This window comes from Microtus oregoni, unplaced genomic scaffold, assembly GCF_018167655.1.
Source record: "Microtus oregoni isolate MIOR12 unplaced genomic scaffold, Mior012 000054F_ref0000373, whole genome shotgun sequence".
Taxonomy (NCBI): Eukaryota; Metazoa; Chordata; class Mammalia; order Rodentia; family Cricetidae; genus Microtus; species Microtus oregoni.
In genome coordinates, this window is record NW_024543830.1 from 5,630,556 (window position 1) to 5,650,393 (window position 19,838).

Here is a 19,838-nt window from a genome sequence, read left to right on the forward strand (position 1 = left end):
AACGCCCTCCTTTCCAATCAGGAATGCCTGGAGGACCTTTCCTGAGTCTGGGACACCTCTACAGAGTTCTATCGAGTGTTCCAGGTCCCAGGTAGAGAGCAGACATTTAATCTGCAATATACTCTGATTTTGGCTGCATGTGGCTTCTCTGACATCTCCAGGAATGGTTGTCCAGGCACTAGCATGAAAGGGATAAGGTATCACCGGTTTATTTATAGGGAACGACAGCTGTCCTTGGATATCTGAGGATTAGAAATCTGGGGGCCCAGATCAGGTGCTGAGATATCTTAATTCCGGTTCAGTTTTGTTTGTGTTTTAAACCATTTTTGAGAACCATGAACCATCTTCTTGTTCTCAGAGTGAAGAACTGCATTAAATCATAGGCTTATCGACCACCAAGTCTGGGGCACTTTTTCCATGGAGATAAATTGGTTGTTCCCAGAGATTTCAGAATTCCTTGGTTTTTAGTGGGTGCTAATCAGCACAATTCCAGAGGCTAGACCCATCTTCTGGTGTTGGCCTCGTGTATCCTTTGTGAAGTAGGAAGGGGCAAAAGTCAAAGAAATAACCTAAGCATCCAACAACGGTGACTTTAGGGAACCAGCTTCTCCTTTAGCCTCGCATCCCTTGTGGAAGTCACCTGATTGTCCAGGACTAAAAGCTTTAGGGAATGGAGGACATTTTCATCACCGGAGATAAACTCAACTCCCTATATCCCTATTCTACATATTTTAGAAAAGATGTCACCCTTATCAAAGTAAATATAAAAATGATATAACAATTTTGAAGTGTTACAGAGCTCTCAAAATGTTTTGCTATATTGTTTTCTAGAGTGTACAATGGCAGGCAAGTTTTCTTAATACAAACCACCAAAGATTCAACCCTAATAAGAAAATCCTTTTATTCATTGTTTTGTTATTTAGTAATGCCAACATCTTACATATACCTGAAGATGACTTTCAGAATTCTGATCTAACTAGCTATCTTAAAACCCAAGCCATACTATAGATTCAAAGGGGGTGTCAGATCACACTGAACACATTTGGATCACAGAATATATTATACCACCCATCATTTAAAACTGGTTTTTAAACAATGACAGAAACCACACATTACAAAATTAACCTTTTCATTTATTGAGACAAGGTTTCATTGCATAGTCTGCCTCAACAAGACTTTGCTACATAGTCTGGTTGGCCTTAAACTCCTGATCCTCCTGCCTCAGCCTCCCTGGTACTAGGCTGGCAGGTGTGTGCCACGGCAAATGGCTAGAGTAACTAACCATCCTGACGAAAGTATATAAAAGGAGGGAAAAATCAAGTTTTCTTCCCACTAGAAGAACACTCCCTTTACTCCCCTAAAGAGAGTGGTTTTCAAGAGTTTGGTTGCAACCCTCCAGGTCTGTTTGTTTGTTTTCTATGCATAATAAAGCAAACATATGGCCATATTGGTTTCAGTTGTCCACGTAATATAGCTACCCTGTGAAGAGTGAATCTCAGCTGAGGCGTTTTCTCCATTGAAAAAGCCTGTGGGCATGTCTATAGGGGCATTTTCCTTTTTTCTTTCTTTCTTTTTTGGTTTTTTGAGACAGGGTTTCACTGTAGCTTTGGAGCCTGTCCTGGAACTAGCTCTTGTAGACCAGGTTGGCCTCAAACTCACAGAGATTTGCTTGCCTCTGCCTCCCGAGTGCTGGGATTAAAGGCATGCACCACTACCAGCGGGGCATTTTATTAATCGTTAGTTGATGCAGGAGGTGGGCGGTGTTATCCCAGGGCTGGTGGTCCTGGGTTGTATAAGGAATTTAGCTAAGCAAGTCAATAAGCAGCATTCTTCCATGGTCTCTTCAGTTCCTACCTTGAATTCCTGCCTGACTTCCTCTAGTAATAACTGTTGCCTGACAAAATACATGCTTTCCAATCCAAACTAGTTTTGGTCAATGACTTACCATAGCAACAGGACAACAAACGAGGACACACATTTACTCCAAGAGACTTGCGCTGTGAACAGCGCTCAGTGCTCTTCCTCTTACCCTAGCAAGGGCTTTCTGCCAAAACCGACAGAGGTCCTGCTTTTTAACAGCTGTGTAATAGGCCACAGGACAGATGTACTGTTCAGCCATTGGTCGACTAGTGGATGGTGGCCTCAAGTTTTCTGCCATTACAAAGAATGATCCTTTCATGGGCACCTTTATTTATGAGGAATAGAGTTCCTCTAGGGATTATCTGAGTCTTTTCACCTTAAAAATTAATAAACCATACCAAAATCAATGTCATACTGCTCACGTCCACCAGAAGAACATGAGAATGACGATTTTCCCTAGACATTATGCCAGCTCTTGATATTGTATCTGTTTTTTAGACTGACTGGTCATTTCTGACAAATGTTCTTTGCAAACGCTCAGCGTTTGCTGCCTCCTGACTAGTTCTTTCCTCTCTAGCAGGAAATTTGCAGTCTCAGCTCTGCGAGACTCACCCACCCACCCACGGCAAGGTGCATCTGACTAAGAAACAGATGCATCCGAGGAAACTTGAAATTCATGGCTTCACGTCCCAATAAGACTTGCATTCCGATGTGAAGGTTAAGGTTCAGGACTTTGCGTCTGAACCCATTCTTCTCGGGTGAGTGAACCGGAGCTCGGGGCAGGACAGAGCTCAGGGCAGGACCGAACTCAGGGCAGGCCTGAGCTCGGGGCAGGACGGAGCTCGGGGCAGGACGGAGCTCGGGGCAGGACGGAACTCGGGGCAGGACGGAGCTCCTGTGCACACGTTGCTCGGCACAGAGCTTGACCTGCAACTCACCGTGTCTTCTCCAGGTGCTGCTTCCGGTCCCGGAGTTCTCGTTTCAGGCTCTCCACTTCAATCTTCAGCTCGATATTCTGCAAAGCACACAGACATTAACCGTCACTAGTGGCTGCCTCTCGCTATCCTGACTCCTATTTGACTTCAGCTCTGGTCAGCCTCGCAGCCCTTTGCAAAACCCTCGGCGTATGTGGACACCCAGATGGATCTGTAAACAAGCTCTTCAGATCCGAAATTCCCCGATGCTGCTCTCCATGCTTCCCGCCTGTCTGTCACTGCCCCTGGATGACAAATGATGCCCTAGGCCATCAGCTCTCTAAAACGTTAGAGGACAGATATATAGCAAAACAAATCTTTCCTGCCACTATAGGCTACAATATGTTTTAAAATGTGAAGGGGGTTAGTTATGTGAGTTCCTGTGGGAGGGTGCATGGGTATGCGCAGGTAGACAGCAGAGGTCAGAGGTCGGGCAGAGGGCACCAAGGATCATTTTTCAGGAGCTATCTACCTCCTTTGAGGTAAGGCTTCTCACTACTTTGGAACTCTTCTAGGTTAGGTGAGGCTGTCTGGCTAGTGGGCTCCAGAACTCCACCTGTCTCAGTCTCTCCAGCACCGGGATTACCAATGTCACCCTACCATACCCAGCTTTTCCCTGGGATTATCTGTATAAACCACCACACCGCCTTTTCTATTTTATTTAATTTTTTTGAAGTAGGTGCTGGTGATCAAAGTCAGGTCATCATATCTACATGACAAGTACTATCCCGACGGAACTGTCTCCCAGCCCTGGGTTTAATTATTTAAGGAAAAAATATTGTGTGTGTGTTTTAAAAACAGTATAATAAATTTTATTATGCAATTAGATTTTTATAAATTTAGTGGTCTTCAGTGGTGGATCTATGTCGGGAACGATTCTTATTGGGGTAAGGCAGCAACAAGTAAGATTTTGGCAAACAGAAGAAAGGAATAAAGGAATGATGTAACGTAGGGACAAAGATTTAGTTACGTTTGCACGGTGTGGCCCCTGCAGATTAATCAGCCTGCTGTATTTGAGGAATGGGAGATCAATACGTACAACATTAGCGGAGCCAGGAGGGGGCTCGGTGGCTAACAATGCTTCTGTAGAGGCATGAGGCCCTAAGATCAGCTCCTCAGCACCCATGTAAAATAACTGGTGTGGTTGTGTGTGCCTGTGACCCTAGCATGGAGAAACAGAGGTGAAGGGGGGAGAAGAAAGACGAGGAGTGGAGATGTCAGAATCCTGGGACTTGCAGCTGCCAATCAAGCCAGATCCAGGTTCCGTGAGAGATCCTGCTCCAGGGAATAAAACAGAGTGACAGAGCAGGCGTCAGACTGGCTACCTCCTGGGGCATGCTCTCCCACACATATATGCAGTCATTTACATATGTTACACATATACACACGTGAAATACACAAAAGAAAGGGATGAAGAAGGTTTGCAGCAGGTTTGTGAAAGCCGTGTGAAGGAAACCGGAGGGGGAGCCAGTGGCAATCGGAGACACACTAGTCATGTCGGAAGATACACCCAGAAAGTCTCACTAGCATCAACACCTAAACGTGAGCTGAACAAGGACAACAACAACAGACTTGCCAAGGTGAATAAAGGAAAGACCACAGCCTCAGCCCTACACAAAAAACTTAGGCAACCAGGAATGCAGAGAGCAGGAGAAATAGTTTTCCCCGGGGGGGAAAAGCACACCAACTGGTTCCTCAATACCAAATGGCCAGTCCTAGACACATACAAATAACGTTATACAGACCGAGTAAGTTGTAGTTATGTATATATATATATATATATATATATGTGTGTGTGTGTGTGTGTGTGTGTGTGTGTGTGTTTACATACACATAAGCATGTAATGACAATTTATGAAAAATAGAGGCCATGCATTGAAGAGAGCAAGGAAGGGTATATGGGAGGGTTTGAGGGGAGGAAAGAGAAAGGGTAAATGATGTTATTGTATTATAATCTCAAAGATAAAATAATTTTTAATAATTCAATGAGTACAAGGAGAAAAAAGAGTGAAGAGGCCACTGGTCAAAGGCTAGCAAAACAGCCGAAGTGCAGGAAAGGGACACACACCAGGGTGCCAGAGCAGTGTGACACATTTTATTCTGATACCCGCGTGCCAACCACCAACTTCTTGGTGTCAAAGGCAACACAAGGATACCATGTGATACTTATGAAAGATTTCAGAACTCATGTCTCATAAAAGATGGGTGAGACGGGAATACTACCTGGGAACAGTGGAAGCCTGGTTTAAATATTTGGGTTAGTAAGCATTTTCTAGCAGGCAAGAAGTTGGGCTCACAGTGTTTTAGGTCCTGTTTTCTAGTGAGTGTCTAGCTGATATGTTGGCAGGAATGACAGGGGACAGTCTGTGCTTTGGGCTTGAGGTACAGCATAGGTCGATGTCAGATGAAATTAGAATACCATAATTTCTTCAAGGCTCGCAGTACAATATTTAAGAAGAAAATGATAGTTTGGTCTTACCAAGGGTGATTTTGAAGTTATCGCTTCATGAACACTACATGAAGTGTAACACTAGGGTTCCATGACTCAGCAATTAAAACTGTAGACTGTCCAGTTCAAATTGGATTTCAAAAAAGTAATAAATCGTTTTTAAATCTTAAGCATCTTCCTTGCAATACTTATAGTAAATATTGCCATTGCTCGGATATTCAAATTAAACTGAACAACTTGTATTAAGCGATTCTAGTCCTGTAAAAAGATCAACCACTGGCAAAGAGTATTTCAATTTATTTTTATGAGGAAAAGGCTCAGTAGTTTCATATCAAGCCCATGTGGCATTCTAAGGACTATCTGTGCCAAGGATTTAGGATGGTGTATGTGTGTGCATGTTAGTGATATGTGTATGATGTGCACATACAGGTACATGTGTATGAATGGGGAGGTCCAAGGTTGATGTCCAGTGTCTTTTGTTGCTCTTCATTTTTATATTTTGAGACAGGGTCTCTCTCTGAGCCTAAAGCTCACCAACTAGGCTAGGCTGACTGGCCAGTGTCTCTGTCTCCCCCGAGGCTGGGGTTAGAAGCCTGTCCCCACTGAGTTCAATTTTACATGAGTGTCGGAGATCTGAACTTAGGTCCTTGTGCTTGGGCAGCAAACACTTTTCAACTGAGCCATGTTCTCAGTCTCCCAGAACAGTGCTTTAACACACATACCATAAATATAATATTTATAATCATCACCACCACCAACTTCAAAATTACCGTCAGGGGACAGTGACAGTCTGTTTTCTCTGACATCGTAATATTTCACATGGATCTGCCACTCCGAATGTGGCACCGAAAAGAGGACTCCTAAGATGACTATTGTTCCTGCTACTAGCAGGCTCGGTTGTTGAATTCGCTAAACTTTGTTAATGTTTCTCTGCTCAGAAAGTGATGGAGAATGGGTAAAATGTGTGTAAGTCTTCTCAAAATTTGTATTTTATTATTATTGTTGGTTGTATCTAATGTGTGTTTGGGTACGCATGCCTTGACACACATGGAGGTTAGAGGATAATTTAATGGAGCTGTTTCTTCTCGTTCTACCTTTGCGTGGATTCTGGGGATGAACCCTGGGTCCGCATGCTTTCATTTTAAGGGCCTTTACCTGCTGAGCCATTTTGCTAATCTGATTTTAAATCTAACATAAAAGCCAATTTAATCTATGTTTTTGAAGTACTGACAACGATGGTTTTTGGTTAGTTGGTTGGTTGGTTTTTGGAGCCAGGGTTTCTCTGTGTAGCCCTGGTTGTCCTGGAACTAACTCTGTAAGTCAGGTTGGGCTGTAACTCAGAGATCCACCTGCCTCTGCCTCCCAAGTGCTGGGGGACTAAAGGTGTGCGCCACCACCCAGCTGGCAATGACGGTCTTTATTCCCAGCTAACTTAACTAAACTGGGTAAGTCCAGATGTCTGCTGAGCCAGCTCAGATAGACTAAGCTGAGTAAATAAACAACATCTCACAGCTGGAAAGCCAGGGGAAATCCTGGGATGCATAGATAACCTGATCAGTTCTTGTTGATTAGAGATGATGTTGATTAGAGATTCCGTCCTGATGTTGACGGAATCTCTAACACACACCAACTGGTCAGCAGACAATGCTCCCAAAAGTCCCTTGTAAGCAATGTTGCACGAAATCTGCATGTTCTAAGGCAAAATCAAACCCACCTACAAGGAATGTGGGGCTGTGGGAGGTTCTGAGGACACCAGTCCTAAGTCACAGAGAACCAGCTTCCTACAGTGCCTAGCTAAGCACGCTGAGCCTCAGGGGCTGTGTGGCTGCTTTCCTTATCAGTGAAGACAACGGTGACCATTTCACAGGATTAAGTGAGATGGTGTGCAAATCACAGCCAGACACCCCCTGTGTGAAGACGTTCACCAGCCAAGACTTTGGCAATTCTTCACTTCAGGTCGTTTATGTTACAGCTAAGGAAGTTGAAAGCCAGGAAGGTGACCTCTAAGGGAAAAGCAGAAACAGAATGCAGCCTTCCGCACCTGCTTCTCTGTTTCAGACAGATACCAGCTCTGGACACAATTCTCACTTTTGTCTGATTTAGTTCCCTGTGGTAAACCACAGTTAGAAAATGGGCTGCATGGAGTCCATCTTTGAAAGGCTTTATGGAAGAAGTAGGTGTAACAGCGACAGCCAGAGTTCGAGGCCAGAAGAGGCACCTGGCCCCTAAAACCCTTCGTTTTCTCCTGTCGAGGGGACTAGAGTGGCTCCAATCTCATAAGATATTAATACAACTAAATGAAATAACTTATAAAAACAGCTGGCTTGCTGTAAACATTTAAAACGCTGGCTACTCCTGACAACAACAGTAAGAGTCTGCTCTGTCCGAGATAGCTGAAGTTATGAGATGCCATCATATAGTAGACTACTTCATAGCATAGAGAGGAAATTATTACACTAAAAGCAGGATGCCCCAGCAGCTGAGCATGAATTCCCAACCTGAACTCTCTTCTCTTTAGTCTACTGAGATTAGTAGTGAAGAGAAATGAAAACGGGGGCCAGGGAGTAGAACTATGAGTCTCCCATAATTGATGGCACAGTTGGCCATGTTTGTCTATGCCCACAAGTAAATGTTCTTGTGTAAATTCTAAGTATAGCATAAGTAGGTCTCAAACTACATTTGTTTATCATATCAGTAAATCTCAGCAGGGTTGCATGAAGATATCTAGAGAAACCAGGCAGTGGTGACATACACCTTTAACCCCAGCACTTGGGAGGCAGAGACAGGCGGATCTCTGTGAGTTCAAGGCCAGCCTGGACTACAGAGCAAGTTCCAGGACAGCTAGGACTGTAATACAGAGAAACCCTGCCTGGAGTGTGTGTGTGTGGTGGTGGTGGTGGAGGGGGGGCGGCAAAACAAAACAACAAAAAAAGAGATATCTAGGGAAATTTATATACCAAAGAAAGGGAAGCTGGGGTGGGGAGGGTGTGAGTCAACTCTTTTGCTGCGTGCACCTAAAAGGAATAGCCACCCAACTAACTCAAGGAAAATTTTCAGTGCTGAAGCTTAAGTCCAATAAGAAAGACATTAGGCTCCGTCACAATGTCAGCATGTAGAATCAGAAGCCAGGGCTGACACCTTAGCAACTGATCGGACTTAGACAACATTTGCTGTGTTAGACGAAACTGCAGCAGAGTCTCAACAGCATCCACAGTCAACACTGCACTCTACGAAAAATGATTTCGCTGCCTGCATTTCCTTCGGCGTTCACCTGGGACTGAGGTAAGAAACCGTGGCGTGGCCAGTCAGCTCACTCTTTCCAGGTCTTCTGTCTGAGCTCTAAATGGATCGGCTGCTCTGTAATTCACAGTACGATCATCTCTTTTAAAAATACTGTTTTCAGGGCTGGAGAGATGGCTCAGAAGCTAAGAGCACTGACTGTTCTTCCAGAGGACCTGAGTTCAATTACCAGCAACCATATGGTGGCTCACAACCACCTGTAATGAGATCTGGTGCCCTCTTCTGGCCTGCAGCATACATGCAGGGAAAACTGTATACATAATTAATAAATAAATCTTTAAAAAATACTATTTTCAAAAAATTTCCCAGCACTATTCATGACAGAATAAATCCAACAAGTAGGTATACTAACAAGAGAATGATGGACAGATGGACGGAGGGGAATGGTCTTCATGACAGCTGTCTGGGGAGATGCTATTTCTTAAGATGGACAAGGTTTGTTGTGTTCCCATATGTTTTTCTATCCGTGCATCCTTGTCCTGGTCATGTGTAAGCAAAGCCCTCCACTCCTTGCAAGCATGGTATAATGACTGTATAGTATCTTTGCATGTGATTATGCCTAATAAAAAGCTCAGAGTGAGAGGCTCCCTGGGTCTTTGGAGCTTCTTGCATTACCAGCAATCCCATGCTTAAAATTTACATTGCAAACTTGAGTTTCGTTTCATAGACGGAGTTCTGCTATCCAAAGCAGATAGGGTATAGGATAACACTGTGAGACTGAATGAAAAACCTTTCATTTAAAGTCTTTTAACAATTTGGGGCCAGGCTGGCTCAGTAGTTAAGGGGCTTGCATTGAGAGCCCAAGGACTAGAGTTTGAATTCCTGGAAACTCAAATAAATGGCAGATGGCATGGTGGCATCTGTAATTCTAACCCTGGAAGACAGAGGCAAAGGATTTTCCCCAGAGCAAGCTCACTAGCAAGACTCGCCATGCGGGCGAGCTCTGTGATTGACTGAGAGGCCTTATCTTGATGACTGAGGTAGAAGAGCGATGGAGGATGATTTCCTACACCAAACACAGGCCTCCATATGCATATGCGCGCGCGCACACACACACACACCCCACATGCACACCACACCACACATACATGAAAAATGTCAAATTGAAAAATCAACTAAAAGATTTCCTGTTTTAATCTGGGAGCACTCTCTAACTGGTGTTCTACGTGCTCACTGAAGACAATGGGTTAAATAAACTGGATTCCAGCCTCCTCTCCTGTCTTACTTTCCTCCTCTTTCCCCTGAAAGGGTCAAAGGTCTACTCCTCTGCACTACACCGAAGCTCAGATACATGAAGGTCTGGAGATCTGAACGTGAACATTTGGCAGAGGAAATTGAGCATGGATTGGATATCAGCTGGTGTTAAGGAAGTGCCTTCAAACTCTGTGCATAGTAACGTTATGGTGCTTATGTTCTGAAGAAAGAACTTATGAGAGGTCTCTTCTGGCCCGTTGCCAGGCAAGGTCGTATGATGTCTGAGAGTTGCCGTAGGAAGCTGAGAACAGGAGAAGAAAGAGTACTGCAGTGAGATCAACCAGAAGAACGAGGTTCACAGGGAACTGCCGAAGCTGGGGACGAGGTCCCCAGGACATGGAGCAGGGACACAAAAAATACTACTCTCTTTATCTTTGTGCACATTTTGAATTTCCCATAAAGTCAAAGAGGGGGTTTTCATTATAAGATAAGCACTTAGATTCTTGGCATTTTTTCTTTTTCCTTTCTGGAATTACCTAAACTAGAGTCACAGCAAAGAACACTTGGCTCCTTTCATCAGCTTCCTCCAGCCCTCCGCGTTCCAGAAAACGGTGGTGCTCAGTCTATTTCCTGATGCTGATGAGCAGAGAGAAGAAAGCTACCTCTAAGCACCTCCCAAACGTAAGGAAGCCAGTCTGCAACTAGATGCTGCAAGGGAAGAAAGGCAGAAATAACCCGCACGTCAGATGTGTCTCAAGAGGAACCCGCAACCTCGCAAGTCATCTCTCACCGCCATAGTCCCCTTACCCTTCCTCTCTCATACCTGCTCGGGTCACCCGTGCTGGTGGTCCCCCTTTGTTCTGACTTAGGCTCATGCCGCCATGAGTCAGTATCTGGCAGCACACCTTTCTGAGCTGAGTTCTGAGAGATGATAGTTCATGAAGACACGGTCCCAAGACCCCTCCATGCTCAGTGGTGCCACCTTCCTCCGGAAACAAGGACTCTTACTGATTGTCAACCAATCATGCAGCTGTCCTGGAAAGCTACCAAGGCTCTGCCTGAGCCCCTCCCGGCCTACGGTGTCTTCTCTCCTTCTAAACCTGACGTTCATTGGGATTCACTGCAGTGCAAGATGAGGAGAAGCCAGCATCCATCCTGAGGTTGGTGTCATTAGGATGCAGGGGCAACAGGTGAAAGTCAGGACTCTCCCAAGCAAGCTAGGACTTGTGGCCATCCAATGTCTGTTTCTAGAATGCACCCACCTCACTCCTTCTTATATCAGTTATTGTAAGCATCTGCCCTCCCTCTAGGCTTTAACAGACGTACTTTGCCCTTGGTATCTTTCTATGTAAGTTTAGGGAGTGAATAATTAAAAACATTTTGCAATGGTCTTTAGCTGCATTTTTTGTTCGGGTATTAAACTGTAGGGCCCTATGTGCGTGCGTGCGTGTGTGTGGGTGTGTGTGTGCGTGCGCGCGTGCGTGCTGATATCTTCCAGCTTCTAATGATAGGGACCATGACTTATGTTACACACACACACACACACAGTCTACTTATGCACGTATGTATATATTTGTATACACACATATACATACACACATATGTGTGTATATGGATATATGTATACATATATACATATGAGAAAGAGAGAAAAAACACTGACAGCATGTCAACATGCATGATAAAATCAGAGAGTACGATCCGCATCAGAGATTAAAGTTGGCTTTTCCTGGCCTCACAGACTTGAGCTCAGGGAGGTCCCTGTGCAGCAAGGGGCAAGTCAGGTCAGCCTTCAGGGAACCTAATGCACGTCTGGAACTAGAAGAAGGCAGAGAGGAGCAGGCCTGCTACAAACGAGTCATTATTTGGGACAAAAATAAATGAAGCAAAATCCCACCCTAGCCAATCCTGTAAATTCAAGCAACTCAAACAGAAATAGCTTGGATGGGAGGAAAGGTTTGGGGCTTTCATGAGAGCCTCCCACTGTTCTGTCTACCCCAGTGAGAAGTAGCTGTTAATGCATGGGCTTCACACCCTTTCTAGTAAGTGAAGTACAGAAGTGCTCCCTGTACACCAGGACAAGACCACATCTCTGCAGAAAACAGTAAAGCACACAGTGTTTTCGTAAGGAATTTTTTTTTTTTTTTGAGACAGGGTTTCTTTGTGTAACAGCCCTGGCTGTCCTGAAACTTGCTCTGTAGACCAGGCTGGCCTCGAACTCACTCACAGAGATCCGCCTGCCTCTGCCTCCTGGGTACGCCACCAATGCATAAGGAATTCTATCCTTCTGACTGCGGTACGAGGTGGTGGTGCCTGTATGTTCCTGAGAGATCAGTTTAGTAGTTTCTGAAGGAATTCATTTATAAGTAAATTTTTCCTTCTAGCCACAAAGTTTCAAAGCAAAACTAGAACTGGAGACCTCCAGTGGGTGCAGACATTAACAGTGCCGGTAGTAGGACTCTTTGCCGAAGCTTTGTAAACATTTGATTCATTCAAATTGGGACCTTTTCCCCCTGCCTAAAAAAAATATATCATAACCCTGCCAGTATGCTTGTGAATGTGAGACAGCTGGCCAGCAGGGTTCCTGTGCAAAACGTTAAGTTTTTAGACTTCCCCAGAAAGGAAGGCTTGGTTTCTGAGGCATAGGCCTGCCGTCCCACAGAGTCTAAGCTTCAGTTGCACAGCGAAGGCCCAAATTAGGCATAGAGGTTGCGCCAACAGGGCCACGTGTCCTTCATTGCCTGGAAAGGACAACAGGGCAGTGTCTTGCCATCGTCAGACTGTGCAATGCCAGAGTGGTTGCCCTGCCAGGACCAGCTTGAATGCCCGGTCTCCAGAGGAGATGGAAAAAAAAAAACAAGTGGAAAAGTTTGGTTTCTACAACAGCAAGCCCTGTGTCCGAACTGTGCCGCTTTGTTCGGGACACAGCCTCAAGCCCAACCTCCGCTACCTCTTCGTCGGGTCCTAAAGCCACGCTGACTTGCTTAGATTGGACACACGTAGACAGGGACATCTGAGTGCGCTGACGTTCTAAGATTAAGTGTTTGGGCAAGGGTGGCTCGGGCTGGAGTGTGAGTGTGTGAGAGGATGTGTGTAAGTGTGGGGGGAGAGAGGGGAGAGGGAAGGCGAGAGACTGGGAGACAGGAACGCAGGGAAAAGATGCTCTTTGGGCAGAGGGCAAGGTAGCTGATTTGGAGATGGCAGCCCTTGCTTATTTTGTTCCCCAGTCAAATACTTAATAAGCATCAACCCTTGTTGGGCAAGGCACTCTAACGGCCTTTAGAAATATCAAGTCAGTCACAGCCCCCAAAGGATTATAGCTTACGTCTAACCAATTAAATAGTTGATTTATAGTAGATTGCAAATAAGCCAGAGAAATGAGCGGCTTGCCATAACCCAGGATCAGATAGCCGTGGAGAAATGTGCACAGGTGGCAGATATAAATAGCAGCAGATACACAAATTATTGTGAATCCATCATGTGACTCCAAAGAGACCCCACCAAGCCAGCAGACCCCGCATCACGCCTCGGGCTGCTCTCCCTCCCTGCATCCCAGCTCTACGGCAGGGTAGAAATGTGAACGGCCTCACCGCACGGTCACGGAAAGGGGAGATCAGGCTGCACGGCAGGGTAAGATGGCGACCAGCAGGGCCATAAATATCCGCTCTTGCGCATGCTGCTACACTGACCCATAGGAAAATGAAAAAGCAGCTCATCCTCTCTGTTCTAAAGATCATTTCAGCAACGTCAGAACAGGTCCCTCGTGTTTTAGTTTCAGGTATAGCAATTAAATCAAGTAATTAATATTTTAATTCCTTAAAATATTGACAGTTGAAGGTACTCAATAAATGTAATTTCCACAAGTAGTCAGATGCGTGAATCACAGGTGAAAGGGTCAACTCTGACCAACACTCAGTTCAGAAATCCAGTAAAAAATAAAATGAGGTGTGTTTGGAATCTGCTGGTGGCAAAGGACAGATAGATTTCGGAGTTTTCAGTTTTGCTGTGAGCTAAAAGCGCTTTAAAATAAAAAGTTTACTTTTAAAGAAGGAAAAATGAGGGAGAAAATGAGGTGTGCAGCTATTTTATTTACTCCGAGCACAGAGGTCCCAAGATACACACTCTTTTTCACACTGACCTGCAGTTAGACCTCAAATGTCACAACCTAGTCCTTTTCTCTGGCCTCTCTGTCAGCCTCTTGGTTGTGTCCCAGAGCCTCTGCTGATCGGACCCGACTGAGCAAGCGAGAAGATACAAACACAAATACCCATGATCTCAGCGAACCTCTCCCCTCCCCGGGACATTCCTCAGCAGGTCAAATCTCTTGGACTTGGCTGGAGTCTGTGTTCACAAATAGGCCTGGCTGGGCTTAATTTAGTAACTTGCAGGCTCCTGCTAAGAGCTGGGGAGAGGCTGGAGCCCGTGCAATCCCCCAGGATGCTTCATGGGAGACAGGAGCCCAGCCCCATTGCGGGAGCTAAAAAGATTGCTCCTACTGACATTTCTTTCAGCTGTTTAAGAAGAGCATTTCACAGGAACCCCCCTTTGTTTTTCTTAATTTCTCCTCAGGCAGCAGGTAGAGGATTTATATGAAGTATAGTAACTATATTAAAGGCGGGCAAGGTGGCACACACCTTCAATATCAGCACTCAGGAAACAAAGTGAATTCCAGGTTGGTTCGTCTACATAATGAGTTTCATGCTAGCCAGGGCTATGTAGTGAGACTCTGTCTCAAACAACAAAACATTCCAAACATAAACAAATTGGAGACGGCACCTGACCTGATCTGGCCTCAGACTCTATGGTCTCACTTTGAAAGCCTGGCCTGGCCCAAAGCAAATCCTGTGATCATCAGATCACTTTCTGAGCTTAGACCTCTCCTGGAAACCCGGGAGAGTGTTTACCCTACAGACACCCCAGCTGTGCCATTCACGATGGAAGGTACAGGCCACCCACGGCTAGAGAAATTAACAAGCACAAACCGAAGTACCATGGAGATTCCGAGGACAGTTCACAGTGACCTTTTAATATTAACTATTGTGAAAGAATAGTAAAAATATTTTAAAAATTAAGAATTTTTGTAATTTAATTTTTATGTTGAAATTACAATGTTTTAAATGCATTATTTAAATGCATTATTGCCACCGATTTTCGTATGGTTCTGCTCTTTTTTGTTTTGTTTTGTATTTTGAGACAGGGTTTCTCTGTCTAGCCCTGACTGACCTGGAACTAGTTATATAGACCAGGCTGGCCTCAAACTCACAAAGATCCACCTTCCCCTGCCTCCGAGTGTTGGGAATAAAGGCGTGCGCCACCACCGCACTGCTCTGTTCTGATTGAAAATGTGGTCACCAGAGAACGTTAAATGGCATGTGGGGCTTGTTACACTTCCTCATGTTGTAAGTACTTTGTGTGAGGCCGGTGTTTGGTGCCTTCCAGTTCATCCCGTGGTCTAATCGCACCAGTAGCAGTTTACTGGATATAACATAATAACCACTTAATACTAACGAAGTATTTGGCGAAACATAAATAAATGCTACCATCTTACAAGTCAGTTACTTATCCTCTGCCCAAAGAGCGTCTTGTCTCATCTGCTTGTCTGTGTCACAAAATAGGTTAAACATGCGGGAGGGTTTCAGTTTCTATGACTGCAGCACCCCTACCCAGACGGGAACACTGTTCTGGTCACTGTCTCAAGTGCAACCTACACCAGACCTCAATAGTAAGTTCCTGTCAATCATCACAGCAGAGAAAGCGCTGAGCCACGGCAGAGGGGGTGCCACAGCTCACTCGATGTTTGGACACGGAGCTGCACGTCAGGGTGGGCATGACATCCTCCACTGGCTGCTTTACTGTGGCTAGCGTGTCCTACCCATAGAAGATGATCACATGTTTACCAAGTGAGTGGATGTTGCTCAAAATAAACTCTGCCAAGTATTTCACTGCCTAGTTTCGACCTTTTCTCAACTTAAATGCTTCCTAAATCTACTAGCCCCTATCTATGCAATTCCAGAGGAGTCAGGTTCAACTGGACTTCTCTGGGCAGCTGGGTGTCGGGAGGAAATGACAGAGGGCAGAGAAAACAGCTTCTCAGCCTCTCGTTCTGCACAGCGGAGTCTCGCCTGCAGCTTACCAGGTGCTGGGAATCAAGCCTCACAAAATCCTGGATTTCTGTTAGGAGCTCAATAATACTTATGCTGAAAGCTATGGAGGATACTTGGTGTTGATCTAGACCACAAGGCGTAATCTATGGGGCGATTTAAGAAACATATTAAAATTAAAATATTAAAACTAAACAAATTAAATTTAAAATTAAAAAAAATAGTTATTCAGAACTGTAATCAGATGAGGAAAATAGATGGAGAAACAGGATTTGGGGGTGTGCCGAGGAGGAAAGACCCACCTGAGCAGGTGCAGTCTGGGCTGGATGGACCCTGAAAGATGGGTAGGATTTGTACTGCAGGGAGTCCAGATAGGAGCAAGGATGTCTCAGCATAAACGAGCTCCCGGGAGAGGGAGTAACTCACTTCAGGAGTATGCTTGAAGCCGGGTGATGGTGGCGCACACCTTTAATCCCAGCACTCGGGAGGCAGAGGCAGGCGGATCTCTGTGAGTTCGAGACCAGCCTGGTCTACAGAACTAGTTCCAGGACAGGCTCCAAAGCCACAGAGAAACCCTGTCTCGAAAAACCAAAAAAAAAAAAAAAGGAGTATGCTTGAAAATGTATTTGGGGGAACAAAGAAAAATTATTTCTTCCCTGATACTTGTGCATGCTCCTCCTGTCCCTTCTGCCGTGTACCAGCGCCGGCTCTCACACACCCTTCCTCTGACCACAGACCCTCTTCCAAACACCACCCAGGAAGCCTCTCCCACCCTCTCCCTTCCTCATCCCTCAGGATTTCATTACCCACTGAAAAACCCGACGATATATGGACGCCCATCCATGTTTAAATGCAACTGTTCTACCAACCCAGGACCCTCACCAGCTTCCTGTTTCTTCCTTCTCCTTGGAACATTATCGTTCCTTTTCACTGCCTGGTGACTCGTTTCTCTTGTTTAAGCCCACTAAAATCAAGCATTTGCCTCCCCATTCCAAAATGGCTCTAAGAGAGATCGTAGATGGTGCTAAAGCCAAAGGCGAATTTCCAGTCATCAAATCCCTCAAGCACTCAGAAGTTTTTCAAAACTGTGCCCCCTCCCTCTTCTCAGTTTCTCTGGCTCCAAGGACCCCAGCCTCTGGCTTTTCTTCCCATGTTACCATGGTGAGCCTGCTATCTTCTTTTGCTTATTTTTCTCCTTTTTTCCAAAGTGTATCAATGTAAGTGGTCCTGGATCTTTTCCTCTGTAGACGCTCTCTGTCTCTTGGTGATCTGGCCCAGTCTCAAGGCTTCAACACCATCCGTGTGCTGACACCACTAAAATCTGTGTCTCTAGCTCAGTTTTTCCCAGACGTCCTGACCTCCTCAATCGCTTGCAATGAAATAGCTGGCAAACATGAAAGAGATAACAAACACCTCAAGCACAAAATCTCTAAAACCGAATGTCTTCCTCTTCTGCCTCAAACCTTCTTCATCAATAACTTTCCCTGTCTCAATTAAGGCAGCTCTGTTCTTCCTGGTGCTTAGGCCAAGAGTTCTGTGATCCTCATCAATTCTTGTCTTTCTCTCTACACTGAATCTATCCATGTAAATCCCATTGGACCTGCTGCCTGCCCCACTTCTTTCAGTGTTAATTGTTGGTCTAATTTGAACACCATCAGTGTTATGATTTCAGTGACAATAAAGCTGATACTTCCAGGTTCTAAGGCCATGCATGTGCAGACAAGCCCTCAGGCAGAAGTGCCTAACGGCCCCGCGCCCCCCCCCACCACGTGACCCACGGGCATGTGTGTTTGCATCATCCACATATGACTCAGCTAAGCCTTTGCGCTCATGTGTGAGCCCCGTCATTTGTGTATGACGTAGCCACGTCAAGCCTCTGTGCGCATGTGCTAAGCAGCTTTTAAGAGCTGCGCGCACCATCTTCCTCCGTCTGTCTCTCTGTCTCTCTTTCTCCGTCTCTCTCCCTCTCCCTCCCTCTCTCCATCTCTCTTTCTCTCTCCACACTGACTTTCCTAGGCCTGTACACGCCCCCTTTAACAAACTCCTAAGGTTTGTTGTGTGTTCCGTGTTTCCTGCTCATTAGCGCTAATTATTTACCTGTGAGGCACCGAAATGCACTGTAAGCCTGTTCTCCAAGGTGAAAAAAATTCCCAATTCTGCTATCCTTTTAAATTTTTTATTTTATTTGCTTGCTTGCCTAGGCCAGCCTTAAGTAATCCTTCTGCCTCAGTTTCCAAGTAACTGGGACCCTACAAATATTCTACCACCCTCAGTTTATAATCCCATTTTTTGTTTAGTTTTAAGTTGGTTTGAGTCACTTCCTGTTTCCTCTGAATTTGAGGGCTCACACCACACTCAGCAGGAGTCTGACAGGCTCTGCAGAGCAAAGACAGCCCTGACTCTATCGCATCCCATGTGGCCATTTCCACCAGTGCCACCTTCCACCACAAACCCATCAAGAAGACAAATCCACCGCCTCTTGCTACAGTCCTGGCAGAAGCCACTATGAGGACACTAAGGTATCCTCTTACCAAGTTCTTTCTCTTTCTGTCACCTTGGTACAATGTGCGGTCACCACTGAAAAACATCATTTGCATTTAAAAGAGCAGCGGACTTTAAATAAGCCAAAGTTTTCCTTATTCTGAGTAGAATTAGACCCGGTAGCTGCTGGGACAACAGGCAGACTCCCTGTGATAATGGGACATGTGGTCTTGTGAAAAACAGGAAAGACTTCTCCTTCACAGGCTGCTAGGAGGTTGAGATTAAGTATGGATAAAATGTATAAACTGGAGCCTGGCACATAGCATCCACTAAATCCCCTGTTCCCACCCCTGGGATTAAATCAAAAAGTATTTAGGATTTTGAGAAGGAAATGGGGCAGACACTACTAAGCTACAAAGGGTCATTCTCTGCCTGGCCGTTTACTTTCTCCCATTTTATACCAAGGTCCTTGGGTACTAATTAAAGACTCTGGCTCCTTTAGTTGGTAGGAAGAAGAGAGAAAAATTAGGAAGAAGTTGAGTGTCATATCCCAAAGCCCTAGGAAGAATCCAATGGCTAATTGATAACACCACGGTGAAACAGCATCAATTCATGCAGGATGAAGGGACCCCTCCTCATACCTCTACCTTTGCAGAAGATGCAGGGACTGGTTACTACAGTCCTCTGAGACGCTAGGAGGTAAGCAACAGCCTGGGCTTCTGCATGACTCAGCTCTGAGAGGGTTAGAAAGAAAGAATAGGGTTTAGGCTGGATACTGCTTCTCACTTCTTTGAGCCTCAGAGGTCTGCTACATTCATTGAGCTCAGTGCCAGGAAGACTCTGGATCCAGCTCTGAGCCCGTCCATTACTGGCTTCAGAGCAGAGCGATGATATGATACCCCTGTGGCATCAAGAGTGGACATGACCAAGTTTACATCGATGCTGAGCGGAGGTCCCAGTTTGATTAGAGAATGTAAGACAGGGATGTCTGCTAGAGCATGCCTAAGAAAGGCTGCTACAGTGGCTTTGCGGAAGACCTGAGACCTTCCAAGGGACAGCGACGTGACTTCAAGGTCCTCTATCTGACCCAGACTCCATTTGTGCCAGAGGTCATGGCACTGAGGCTGACAGCTTCCCCAACATTTAAGATTTCTCTCTCCAAGCCTTTCTCAGGCTGTTTAAGATCCTGTGTGCATTAAGACCTGACTGTAGAACTTCCAGAAGGCAGAGGGACAGGAAGCTGGCATCATGAAATAGCTTGTGCCTTTTATTCCCTCCCAATCCTCTGAAGCCAGGTTGCCAAATAGCAGGCATGGAAGCTGCCCAGTGAGGCCCACAGTCACTTCTAAAGTTGCTTGGCAAAAGGCCACCCGCCTATCGCTTAGCTTTCCTCAGAACGGTATGTACCATGTCTGCCTTCCAGTGTTTGATTGGATTAGCTGCTATCTAACGTGATAGGGTGGGCTCGTATGCAGTTCT

At 45.4% G+C, this 19,838-nt stretch overlaps 1 protein-coding gene across 6 annotated transcripts in view; it reads right to left on the minus strand.

Moving 5' to 3' along the window:
- Positions 1–19,838, minus strand: part of LOC121437847 (myomegalin-like) — a 209,651-nt gene that overhangs the window by 102,697 nt on the left and 87,116 nt on the right. For all 6 annotated transcript variants that reach the window (XM_041637929.1, XM_041637932.1, XM_041637935.1 and 3 more), the window contains exon 5: positions 2,799–2,875. In XM_041637929.1, coding sequence (XP_041493863.1) covers positions 2,799–2,875 — 77 coding nt within the window. The remainder of the gene's footprint in view (positions 1–2,798; positions 2,876–19,838) is intronic.